Source organism: Mus musculus, chromosome 8 (assembly GCF_000001635.26).
Source record: "Mus musculus strain C57BL/6J chromosome 8, GRCm38.p6 C57BL/6J".
NCBI classification, from domain to species: Eukaryota; Metazoa; Chordata; class Mammalia; order Rodentia; family Muridae; genus Mus; species Mus musculus.
The window spans coordinates 91,007,357-91,020,783 of record NC_000074.6 but is presented as its reverse complement, the minus strand read 5'-3'; the positions used below and the strand labels follow the sequence as shown (position 1 = coordinate 91,020,783).

Below are 13,427 nucleotides of genomic sequence, written 5' to 3'. Positions count from 1 at the left end.
CTATTAATTTTTAAGGAGTCAGAAAACTAATCTAATACAAAGTAATACTATCTCTGTCTGATCACTATCATTTCCTAAATTAATTAGCAATTAATTTAGATCTTAACTGTTAAGTTTCCTGGTAATAATTAAGTTCTATGCCAAAAGTTCTTTAATAATTTGGCTGTCATATAAAAACAAGCTGACAAATGTGCTCCTGGAGCCGACAAAGACCCCTTCATGTGACCAGCAACAGCTGTGAGAGAGAAGGCACATACAAAGAGTTTCCCGAGGAGATAAAGGATGATGAGTGGCTCAGCTCTGTGGTTCGCAGTTGTCTTCAGAAGGGCTTAGCCCATGGGGAGAAAGAACTCGGGGGATGCGACACTGATAATCTGTTAGCACCTTAAGCAGGTACTTCATTGTATCTCCGCTATGAAACAAACCAAAACTGAAAATGTTTCGACTGAGTAGAGAAATAGAATGATTTTTCTGCACTTTTCAAAAGTTGAAAAAAAGATAAAGAAACTTAGCTAAAGAAAATATTTATTTATTTATATTTTTTAAAGATTTATTTATTTTATGTATATGAGTACACTGTAGCTGTCTTCAGACACACCAGAAGAGGACACTGGATCCCATTACAGATAGCTGTAAGCTACCATGTGGTTGCTGGGAATTGAATCCAGGACCTTTAGAAGAGCAGTCAGTGCTCTTAACTGTTGAGACATCTCTCCAGCCCAAAATACTTATTTTTTGATGGAGTTTCTAACTCAAAAGGAGGAGAAATGGGATCAAACAATGTCCCTTGTCCACCACCAGGTGGCGCTTTAAGCCTGGCTCTTTGTGATGAAAAGCTTTGCCCATGCTCCTGCTTGTGAAAGCATCAGTCAGTATACATACAGTTGGTAGTTCAAACCGAGTGCCACAGGAACATGAGGTGTTTGTAAACTGTTAGCAAAAGGGATACAAGACAGACTCACATGTGTTGCTGGGTTTTTCTGGTTCTTTATTGTGTTTTGTTTGGTTTTTGAAGGCTGTGCTATGCTATGGAGGCAAGGCTGATTAGAATTCACTATGCAGATCAGGCAGACAGGAAACTTTTGTTCACTCTGGTTCAGCCTCCCAAGTGATTGATTTCTGCCTTGAAAATGATGTGGTATTTCCTGCCTAAGGCCCTTTAAGACTTCCTAGGTTAAATCTTCCATTCAAAATATGCTTAGTACCAATAACTGCAATGAATTTAAACGGATGCCCTTGACTTTGTAAAGAGGCACCTGCAGGAATTCCTGACCAATAGCATGATGCAGTATTGGATATGTGGCCCTATGTGGCCCAGCACAGACTTGGAGACACAGAAAGACAGGCTTAGTCCATAGAGCTGAGGAAAGGAGGGGTTAGCAGAGAAAGGAGAAAAAGAAAATGTTCTAATCATAGTAACCAATCGTGGCAAGTATAAAAAGGTAAAATTAAAGTAAGAGGTACAGACTTGAGATAGAGATCTGAAAACATTAGAATAGATATAAAACGTTAAGCCACCAAGATGACAACCCCAAATAATGAAAGCTAAGTGGTAAGTGATGTGTGATAGTTGTTCTCAAACATCGCATTGGTGACTCTAGAATGACCTGAGGAGTCATTTGGGTTAGGGGTTATTTGGATTAGCGTAACAGAGGGGAAAAGCTACTCACTCTGCGGGGCACCATTCCCTATGCCTGGACCCTAAGCTCTAGAGAAGAAATAGAGTTGAGCACAGGAGTTTACTACTCTCTGCTTCCTGGCTGAGAAAGTAACATGGCCAGCGGCTTCAAGTTCCTGACATAAAAGAAGTGAGTCTATGACATCAAAAGGAGTATTAATATGGTGGAAGAGACACTGTGTTCAAACGTGATGCATTTTGTGTACAAATTTGTGTTTAAGGTGGAGGAGATGTAAACTTAATAAAATCCAAAGAGATGTATTTATTTTTAAAAAAGAAAAAGAATAATCAACAGAACATTGACTAGGATACCAAAAGTAGGTCAGTAGGTCAGTCATAGCCAGAGGAAAAGAGGCAATTAGTCAGCAAGTATTTATTGAGTACTTAACAGTTTAAGATTCTCCATTCTACTTGGGGAGGAGAATGCTCAGGATTGAGCCTAGGTCCTTATGTGATAGGCAAGGGCTCTATAGAAATCGATAGTCCCAGCCACAGATGATAATGTATGAGAATACAATGATCAATAAGACAGAAGTGAATTACAATGAAAGAAAAAGTTTTGAATAGCAAAGGAATTAAGAGACATTAAAATAGATGATTGGATGTACTTTAGATGGCATGGCAGGAAGGCCTACTCGAGAGGACAGCAGTTCTGCTCAACTTTGAAATATACACATGGATAGCTCTCTTTTTGTAATTTCCATTATATGTGTATCGGTGCCTGCGTGCTTGTCTGTGTACCATTTGTGTGCTCTTGGTGGCCAGAAGAAGGTGTCAGACCCCCTGGAACTGGAGTTGGAGTGCTGTAGCTGCTCTGCAAGGCTGAGAGTCTAACCTGGGGTCTTCTGGAAGAGCAGACAGTGTACAGAACTGCTAAGCAAACTCTGGAGCCACTTACATGGACAGTTCTTTGGGAGATCTGGACAAAGCATATTTGGACCAGAACAACACAGTGTGAGCTTGACCTGTTGGATGAACAGAAACAACAGAGTGGCTGGAACCAGAGTAAGGGGCAGAGTGAAGGGAGTAAGAGAGGTGTGGGCTCTCCTAGGTTCTAGAGCCTGGATTCTGCTTTAGGGGGACATTTTGAAGAGATGTAACAATGCTTTGGGAAAAAAAATCACTCTAGCTGCTGATTGAAGAACAGAGTGTAGAGAGATTGTGGAGACAAGAATAGTCAATGAGTAGGTCTCAGCAGAAATTTACAAAGAGAACTGAAGCTAGACTAGAGGTTTAGAGAAGAGAAGGAAGGTGCCCACTTGGCCCATTTTTCATGGAGCTCGAGGAGTTAAGTCTTCTTTCATGGAGGAGGAAGAAGACTCGAGAATCACAGCCATGAGCGGGATTCAGTAATGCTGGAGAATTCTTATGAGAATGCAAGGAATTGGTGGGTAGAGGAAGCACCATGGATACCTATGAAAGACAACATTTTAAGAAGCAAAGAGAGAAAGAACAAAGGAAAGAAAGAAAGAAAGAAAGAAAGAAAGAAAGAAAGAAAGAAAGAAAGAAAGAAAGAAAGAAAGAAAGAAAGAAGGAAGGTTGGTTGACTGTGTAACTGTGTATGCTAAGAAATACTTTTGTGCAATCATGTTAGAATGGGCTGATGATAAAAAAAGTGCAAACAAAGAAGTAGAAACAGAAAATCCAGGAGCCTGTTGCGAAGGGAAGCATTAAAACAGAGATAGACACTATGGAAGTTCTTTTCCTTTTATCATAAGTAATATGAACACGTGTGTACGCAAGAGGGAGGAAGGATGGGGAAGGAGGAAGAGAAGGGCCCAGGAAAGAAAGATTACTTCAGAAGTAAGGCTCTTAAATGAACAGTAGAGAAGGGCTCCAAGGCTGTGAATTGGCGAAGGAGAGGCAGGTAGGTAGCATGGATGCAGGCTGCTCTTGACTGGTTGTGTTCTTCAATGAAACAGGTCATTTTTACACATTGTTGGTGAGTTGAAAGGGTGCTTTGAGGAAACAGGTAAGGAAGAAAAGAAGTTTCCAAGCCAGCATGGTTAAACAGTCTGTTCGTTCCTTTTAATTTTGAATAGTCATGGCTTTGAAATGAATTCATTTCCCATTATGGGTGTTTTCCTAGCCATGTTCAGGTGCTTAGAGGAAGGCAGGAAGTAGGTAGATAACTTAGCTTTACCCAACCTGAAGTTATACTAGGTGCATTAAACAGTGAGACAGGCAAGCAATGGGGTTGAGGAATTTAGTATCTTAGGGAATAAAACTAAATAATAAGGGAAAAAAGGAGGGACACAAAAAGGTAATGTCTAGTGACTGAGTGGTGCAAAGATGCCAAATGAGGTCAGAATTCTAAGGACAAGTTCCCAAGCTGCAACTGAGTTGGAAAGGCTGAGTAGTGATCAAAAGTCACACTGATGGGGTTGACAGGGTGGATCGGGCCTACAAGTGCACGTGTGTCTGTACCACAGACACAGGTCAAGAGCCTGGGAGCCCAGGGTATTGTTGGGTTTCACGTGGCTGCCGTATTAGAAGAGAATGAGTACAGGAAAGTTCAGGTTCTACTTGGTGGTGGGAAGCTGAGGTTACGTGTACTTGATGGCTGGCTTACATTTAGTTCCTGAGACTCTGGGGCTAAGTGAGTGGTCAAGGTGTGTACAAGTGTAGAAGAGACACTGCAGAGACGAGACTGAAACACACTGCCTGGAGCTAAGAAGCAAGATGAGCCTAGAGTGCTTCCTCCTGGCTCTTCCTTTGCATCTCATCCATGCAGCAAAGCAAAGTCTCATTCCTATTCATTGCTGCCACAAACTACTTAAGGATAAATATTCATTTTGTCTTTATCTTCAGTGTTTCACAATGCCTGAGAGTATTCAAAATTGGTCCTGACTGGAGGTGTAGACAGGTGGTAAAGTGCACCTGGCAGGCACAAGCACACTCCCTGGGTTTGAACCAATAACACAAAGAAGACAAAATAACACAGACTTTTCTGAAGAGATGAATTAACTGTCAATTTCATGGGTTTCTACCTGAATTCCATCTGGCTACATACAATTCTTCAAATCATTACTCCCACATTTGCTGCTGCATTTTATAAGAGAACCAAGGATGAGAGTAACAGAGGAGAGGCCAGGGATGGACCCCTAAATCCAGGGGACTGTCCTCCACTGACTATGTGATTTTCTGTCACTTTACTGTGTTATTAAAACATTTAAGTTACCTTGCATCAACTCCATCAAAGACTTTTTGACTCTCATTTCCAATGACTTCTTGCTTTAGATAGTACAGCATCCTTACACGAAGCAGGACTCTATGAATAGATAGATAGGTAAACAAACAAACAAATACATAAATAAATCAACCAACCAACCAACTACAGGAGACACAAAGATGTTAAGTCACTAAAGGGAAAAACCAGTCAAGGTGGGGGATTATCTATAGACTTTTGTTAACTTTCTGGTGTGTTTTGTCTGTCTGCTTGTTTGAGAGGATTTGCTATGCAGCTTTGTCTGGTCTGAAACTATGAACTCATGGGTGACGTCTCCTGCCATTGCCTTCCCCAGCAGACAGAGAACAGGTGTGTGCACTACCCCTTGCTCATACAGAGTCTTTTAATAATAATGATTAAGTATGATCAAGTGACTGCCATCACTGATGCTACACAGAAGATACTAAAAGATCTTTACAATGGTCATTATTAAATGCCCAGGAAGGGACAAGTTTATCTGGAGATTAATTTTATTGCTGATAGAACTACATAAGACATTTCATGACTACGTGAAGACACCACATGGAGGTAAAAGCTTAGACTGTGCTCTCACTAGACTCGGTTAGCACCGGCACACGCAGGAACATGAGTGTCTCAAAGCTGCCCCCCACGACCTACTTGTTGCAGTGGTGCTTTACATGTTTCTTGTAGCCCTCGTCTTGCAGGAGCTGCTCTGGGTTATATTTCCGCAGCCACTCTGCTTTCTGGATATCAAAGGAGCTTGTCTGAGTCTTTACTTTCTTCCCCTTTCGGCCCCTGGGCACAGGAGCGGAGAGGCCTGTAAAGATGAAAAGTACAATTGAAATCAGAAATACCTTGTTATAAAAAGCTATTATTTGAAAGATGTTTCGAATGCAGAAGGTTGCTGGAGACTTTCTGGAGTCTCTGTAGGTAACACAGGGGTCTTTAGTACATTAACCGTAATAGTGCTAAGACAATTACAACTCAAACACAATTCAAGATGGCTTTATAAAAATTAAGTCAATTTCACAAATAGAGACAATACTCACTTTGGTGTCCTCTGATGCTGTAAGCTACCCCCTCCGTTACTGTTGGTTCACTAGATATGAGACATGTATTTGTTCTCTTGCTCTCCAGAATTTGCTTTATTAATAACAGGGAATGGTTTAGCCTTAAGACAGCTAAGGTCATCTTTATGTCCTTGAGAGTTTTATATGAATTTCTTCAAAGAATAAAAGACCATCACTGTTCAGGTTGACCACATGCGCCACACTTGATCAGCTTTCCAGAAAACGAAATCAACCACAACTCTCAAAACCAAATCAAGAGCCAGGCGTGGTGGTGCATGCCTTTAATCCCAGCACTTGGGAGGCAGAGGCAGGAGGATTTCTGAGTTTGAGGCCAGCCTGGTCTACAAAGTGAGTTCCAGGACAGCCAGGGCTACACAGAGAAACCCTATCTCCAAAGAAAGAAAGAAAGAAAGAAAGAAAGAAAGAAAGAAAGAAAGAAAGAAAGAAAGAAAGAAAGAAAGAAAGAAAGAAAGAAAGAAAGAAAGAAAGAAAGAAAGAAAGAAAGAAAGAAAGAGAGAGAGATCAAACACTCCTCTCCGTTCTACTTCAGAAACCACTCCTGTGTGTTACACTACATGTGCTTTTAAAATACTTGGCATCTGTTTCTGTGTCTGAGTTGTTTCCAGACCTTATTTCCTGTACTTCACTCTTTGGTCATAGAATCTGCAGGATATCCATGCTAACTCAGGGGTCTTTAGTTCAGCGGCTTTAACTAACTAGAGTGTAGTGAATTACAGTGTGACCAGAAGAGCTCAAATTTATTAATCTGTAAGACATCAGACTTGTTTCACTCTTAATTCTTGAAAATTACTAATGATACAACTTTGACTACTTCATCTGATTTTTTTTTTACCTCATTGGTTAATAGAACGAGTAAATTACAAGAATGTTTTCTCGTTTTTATTTTTTAAAATTACTTTTTAGCATTCAAAATTATGCACTTCATTTTGAAGAAATGGGCAGAGCTTGTGAGTATAGGATCAAAAGATGTTCATTTGTGGGAATTTTTGCAGCCAGTATATTTAGCTTTGCATCTAATCTTCAGTTTTCCCCCCTAGAATTGCCCTGACCGGTGCACACACTTATTTACAATTGTTACACCTCATACCTATTGATCTTTTCCTGTCTCCAGAGGAAAGGATCTGTCAGTCTAACTCCGGCTGTGAGAGACTGAAGGTATTGGGGACCTGAGTGCCTTTAAGCAGCTGTAATCACTATCTGAATCCTTTCATGTCTGTTTTTAGAGGCCCCTGGTATCACAAATTCTTGTGTGAAATGCAACAGTTTTTGGCTTTTAGAACCAATAAGCTAAGAATTAACTGTTTCAAGGTTAATAAAGTTGTCAGCACCTCTCTTTGCTTCCATGTTCCAAAATGTTACTGCTATTTCCCCTCTCAGTCTCCCTACTTTTTGATGGCCCATGCCTGTATTTTGAGTGTGGACTATGAGAATATACAGAAGTAGATGACATGCTAGCATGGATTCCCATGTTCTGCTATTCTTTTTTTTTTTTAAGATTTATTTATTTATTTATTACATGGAAGTACACTGTAGCTATCCTCAGATACTCCAGAAGAGGGAGTCAGATCTCATTACGGATGGTTGTAAGCCACCATGTGGTTGCTGGGATTTGAACTTTGGACCTTCGGAAGAGCAGTCGGGTGCTCTTACCCACTGAGCCATCTCACCAGCCCATGTTCTGCTATTCTTAACCATTAATGCATGGCCAGTTGGTTCCACCTATATTCTTTTCTTCAACTACTCATATATTGTTTTGACATAAGTCAAAAATAGCTATCATATAATTCATGAATCTATTAGTTACCTTTATCTAAAAGGTAAGGAGTCACTACACATGTCTGGAAAGGGAATAATAATTTCTTCATAGTGCACATTCTGATGTAAAATCATCTAGTAAAGACAGGTAATTTTCCCTAGGTTGTCTTAGTTATGAAATAAAGTAAGGCCCCCAAATGCAACAGACCGCTAGGACACATCTCTTTTAGTTACAGTGGGTTTGCAGACTGCTAGGACACATCTCTTTTAGTTACACTGGGTTGTTTGTCAACTCTACTAATATTTGGGGACAGATGGTTCTTCATGGACAGGAACTGTCTCTGTATACCTAGAATCTACCCATTAGATACCAGCAACATGCTCAAAGTGGAGATGCACAGGGTCCTCCCTCTCCAGTGGAGACCCAGGGACAAGCTCCTCAAGCGCTCCCAGTCCTACAGTTAAGTCGTTGAAAAGTGAAGTCGTCTGCTCTACAGAGCCATCAAGCCTAACACCTTACATTTCCTTCTTTATGTTGTATGTGGGTTTTACGAGAAGAGTGAAACCGTATTTGTGTGATTCTTTTTTTCACCTTTACCTAAATGCTAGTTCCTCAAATTAATTGATTTGTCTCCTATACTGACCTCCTCATCCAAAACAGATGCTTGGTGCTGTGCTAACTTGGAAGTGTATAATGACTCCAGCATCATTTCACAATGTTGCTTACAAGCTGTAGCGGTTTAATTAATTCATCTATACCCCAGGTCTGTCTACCCAGCCGGAATGTAAAGCTGTGGGGCTCCAGGAGCTTTTGTAGTCTTTCCATACCGCATACATTGGACAAGTATATAGTCGACCGGTAAGAAAGCACAGTATTTTTTTTCATTTTTATAGAAAGTGCAATTGTTTTATGGTGAGAAATGTATTATATATAGAAATGAACATTCTGTAGGCAAAGTTGTGAGGAAATACACTAGCACATACTAATGAAAGCATTTCAGCCAATCACTTTGGACAATGAACTAATTATTGCTGTTTCACATACTCTGCTATAAAGCAGACTGTGATTCAGTACATCCGAGGTCCGAAAATTCTGTGCTTACAGTATCCCAGGAGACGGGATGATTGACCCAAAGATCATGTCTAAGGCACTAAAGATGCAGATACCATCAATGGAGAAAGGTTTTCACACAGGTAATAGAAGGAGTGTACAGAGGTGTTTTTGTTTTTTTGTTTTTTAACTGATGCTTGTTTTCAACTGTGTCAAACTGTAACTAGATAAAATGCCTATCATTAAAGGAGCTACAAGTCAAACTATCAAACTCCCATATCATGGAATATTAAGAAAGGGTTGAGAAATGTGACACAGCTACGTGGACTCACAGTGATACACTGTGAGGTCAAGAGTTTGCAAAGTGACACAAATTTAACAGTAATATAAGCGCGTGTACCCACCCACCCACCCAAGTCCACAATACTGGCATAGACTGAAGTTCGATTTTTGAGTGTAAACATTACGTTCATTAATACTATCTGTGTCACTTTAAAATTTTACATGAGAATACAGTATTATTTATACAAGATCTTTTTTTAAAAGGAAACAAATACACTTACCTAAGTGATTCTGCAGCTCTCGAGTCTGGCCGTCTTCAGTGGGGGTGATAAGATCCCATATGAAGCCTTTAATTTTCTCATCGCCCCGATAGTGAATGAGGCAATAGGCTAGGAGGGCCCGGCAAATGACTTCCACATCGTGCTCATTCAGCTGCCGCTTAAAACGCCCGTGAGACAGGATCTCTCGCCATCGGCCCCACCTGGTGAAAAGGGACAGTTAGGATACTACTCAAGTCTGAGCAAACTCCTAACTCATGCATAAAGGCCATGAACTACAAGAATTCTGCCATTATACAGTTTTACGAATGGTTTCTCTTGTGTGTAGAGCAAAAGCAGAATGCATTAGTGACTTAGAGTATGTCTGACTCAGGGACAGTGACACTGTCTGCTTTGTATTACGAAATATGCACATGGAAGAGTGAGGAGCTTGATGTGAACAGTTCACTCAAAACACTGTAACCACAGAAAAATAACACATGCTAACACAGAAATTGTGCATACTTTAAAATAGATTTTGTTGATTCTGATAATATTGAAAATATTTAAGTTTATAAATAGTATTACATAAGTAACTTTATATATAGTATATGAAAGTATTTAAGCTTATATATAATCCTTTATGACAAACACCGAGTATAACATTTTACCCATAAACCAGTAGATTTTTCTCCACTCTAAAGCATTCAGTCCTTCCATAGCCACCGGACCGGTCACAGGGTCTCCGGAGTTTGGGTTTTTCTTCTCCTTCACTTTCAGCTTCAGATAATTCAGCCAATTCATCTTTTGTGGCACTAAAGGGTCTGGTTTGCTTCCGAATTCTTGGGGTGTCAATAACTAAACTGTTCTGTAAAGTTTAATTTTACAATTAAGAAAGGTACTTCCACCATTTTATTTACAATAAGCCTTTTAATCTTCAACTCCTAAATTACAGAAACAATAATAGTATTAGAAAGAAAAATTGAGTGACTATCAGACCTGCTACCCTAGCAAGTCAACTTAAAATACTCTCTTCTTTAAAGAACTTATGGATTTATTTTATCCATGTGTGTATACTGTCTCTCTCTTGAGACACGCCAGAAGAGGGCATCAGATCCCATTACAGATGGCTGTGAGCCACCATGTGGTTGCTGGAAATTGAACTCAGGACCTCTGGAAGATCAGTCAGTGCTCTTAACCACTCAGCCATCTCTCCAGCCCCCAAAATATTCTCTTTAAAAGTGTTATGATACATGTATAATTCATGTCATTAAATTCATAGACTAAAAACAATTGGGATTTTCTGTCATTAGTATAAACATTACTGTGCATTTACAATAACCATAATATATTTTAGACTCAATTTCAACTTTACAATTTGTTTACCTAAAGCTGATTAATAACTTAATTTGGGTTGCTTTCAACTTTAAAATAAATAAAGCTAAAGAAATCTTTTTGACATAAGTTTATTTTAAAGGCAAAAGAGCAATGAAATGCACAGGAACTGAATTGCTGGTCAAATGTTATAAATCAATTCCTGTCTAGAAACATTAAGTTAGTTCTGTACAAAATCATTATGTTAATATGTAAAGACAAGGCAGTGTCTGGATCCCACTGGCCAATTCAGTTTAGCTCATTCTCTGTAACTCGTGTGTCTGCTTCTCTACTGTGGGTACTATTGAAACAAAGATCATTAAGATAGCTTCTGTTTAAAAGGAATCCAAAGTTTGGCAGTCAGACAAACATGTTAAAAATAAACGTTACTCAGGATATAATGTTTTAACAAGGGAGGAAGAGTACAAAAGCTGGCTGGGAGTTAAGGTATAAAGAATTTTTAAAGAATTCGAATTTGCAAGGTAGGAGATATCATTACAAGTAAACAAGGGGCCCCGAATGACATCAGATGCTTAGGAAAGCCCCAGGGCAGAAAATAATACACAGCAGCAGAGGAAGCCAGGGTCAGAGAAGACAGGTCCTGGTGTATTCTATTATTCTATTTTATACACAGTGCTCTGTACTTATAGACAAGTAATCTTAAGTGTCTCTGGTATAAAGCTAAGATTTTTGTTTGTCTAATTAATGTACTTTAGAAGGCATATACTGAGAACACAGAAACACCCAGATTGTATGTTTTATAAAGATTATATATACATATATCATGTATATGAGTGCTATGTCTGCATGTACACCTGCATGATGCCAGGAGGAGGAGTCTAATCCCATTGTAGATGGTTGTGAACCACTATGTGCTTACTGGGAATTGAACTCAGGACCTTTGGGAGAGCAGCCAGTGTTCTCAAACACTGAGCCATTTCGCCGGTCCCATTTTTTTTCTAAACAACCCATTAATTTTTAAATTCCTTAAAGGATTTACCTGCTATAATTATTATCATCGTGGATTAGGGGTGACTTTACATTTCCCTCATATCTTCTACATGTAGTAATTGAAATTTGTAAGAAAGAATTGTCAAATTTCCCCCATGTTTCTTTTTTTTCTTTTTAAATGATTTGTGTTTGAATAATTTTAAGGTGCATTTTTCTCAGCATCTTTTAACGTTTGGTTGACTTTCCAAATGACAGAAATGCAAACTCATATGTACATCTGCTACACACAGTAACCAGCCTGATGTCGCCTTCATAAATACTTACTCTGCCACTGATGGTGTCTATATCTAGTTCTGCTTTTTTAGCCCATTTTTGCCAGAAGTTGGGATCATCTAAGGAAATATCTGTCCGGTTCCCAGATGCTACAAAACTTGCCTGAAATATAGAAAGAAGTTGTAAAAATACTTAGACATTGAAAAAGTAAAACATTTGTAAATAAGCGATTCTCTCTTTTCATTTACTGTTCACAGAATCTGAATCTGGCATATGTACAAGTACTTAAGCCGTGCTCCAATACAGTGACCTGAAAGACAACATCATTTGTTAAGGCAAAAGGTTTTTAATGCCAACATGGGCTAGAGTTTAGGAGCAAAAATAAGCAAGTTACTATTGTGGGTTAACTTGAAAGCTTGCAATAAACAAGGATATTATCTTTTTTTTAAAGCAGGAAACTGCATGAGACAAAGGCATAATTTCTAAAATACTACAGGAGCATTAAGAAATTATGGTAGAATTAACCTGGTGTGATGTCTCATGTCTTTAATCTCAGCACTCAGAAGGCAGAGGCAGGCAGATTTCTCTGTTTTAGGTCAGCCTGAGCTAGTTAGTAAGTTCCAGGTCAGCCAGAGTTGTGTAGAAAGACCCTGTCTCAAAGAAACAAACAAAAAGGAACAGCAAAAAAGAGAAAGAAAAGAAATTATGGAAAAATTTAATTTATGGGCTAGCACTACAGTACTTGTGCTCCCCTTTAGCAAATAAATAATTAAAATTTAAAATTACATATTTCTTATTTCATGTATGTAGTGTGTTATGCATGTGTGTGCATGAGTGTGTTGTGTGCATGTGGGGGCCCTTTTACTCACAGGTCACTGACTGGTCACAGTGTGTGTCACTTTACCCTGCTTTGTTGTTGCTTTTTGTAACCTAGAAAATGGAGATGTGAACTCGGGTCCTCACACTTGCATAGCAGGCACTTTAACGACTGAGCAATTGCATCGGACTGTCTTATACTGAAGTTAATATGATTACTTTTTCTACATAATTACAAATACACCATGTGTGTGGGTGTGAATATGTATATGAGGGGATGTATATATGTGAGGCTCAATGAGTGGGTTGCTTGCCTAGCATGCTCTGGGTACAAGACAGCCTCTCTTAGAACAAAACAAAATAAAACAAAATCCTGCACATGGTTATGACAGCTAATTTAGCATGTTCTAAGATGAAAAACAAGCTATATTACTTTTGGAAAGTAAGATGTGAACACCAGTGCCACAGTTATGCATGAGGACCGTGATCCTGTGACCTCTATTCTGGTGTCACCTTGACTGCATCCTGAGTTAACACAAATGGCTGGCTGGGAACACCTCTGGGGAACTGGGGGTTTTGTTTGTTTGTTTGTTTGTTTGTTTTATTAATCATTTGCAGTAGGGACACCCACTTCTAACCTGGATCTTTAAGTTAGATGATCAATCTGGGCCACACATTTTTCTGGAAGAGGGGAGGGAAGGGAAAGGGA

General features: G+C 39.3%; 1 protein-coding gene across 18 annotated transcripts in view; it reads right to left on the bottom strand.

Annotated features, from left to right (window-relative positions):
- Chd9 (chromodomain helicase DNA binding protein 9) overlaps window positions 1–13,427 on the bottom strand; it is a 226,215-nt gene that overhangs the window by 33,733 nt on the left and 179,055 nt on the right. For all 18 annotated transcript variants that reach the window (XM_017312517.2, XM_017312519.2, XM_006530570.4 and 15 more), the window contains 5 exons: window positions 11,954–12,064; window positions 9,976–10,172; window positions 9,329–9,528; window positions 5,526–5,685; window positions 4,860–4,949 (listed from right to left, as the gene is read on the bottom strand). In XM_017312517.2, the coding sequence (XP_017168006.1) occupies window positions 4,860–4,949; window positions 5,526–5,685; window positions 9,329–9,528; window positions 9,976–10,172; window positions 11,954–12,064 (758 nt within the window). The remainder of the gene's footprint in view (window positions 1–4,859; window positions 4,950–5,525; window positions 5,686–9,328; window positions 9,529–9,975; window positions 10,173–11,953; window positions 12,065–13,427) is intronic.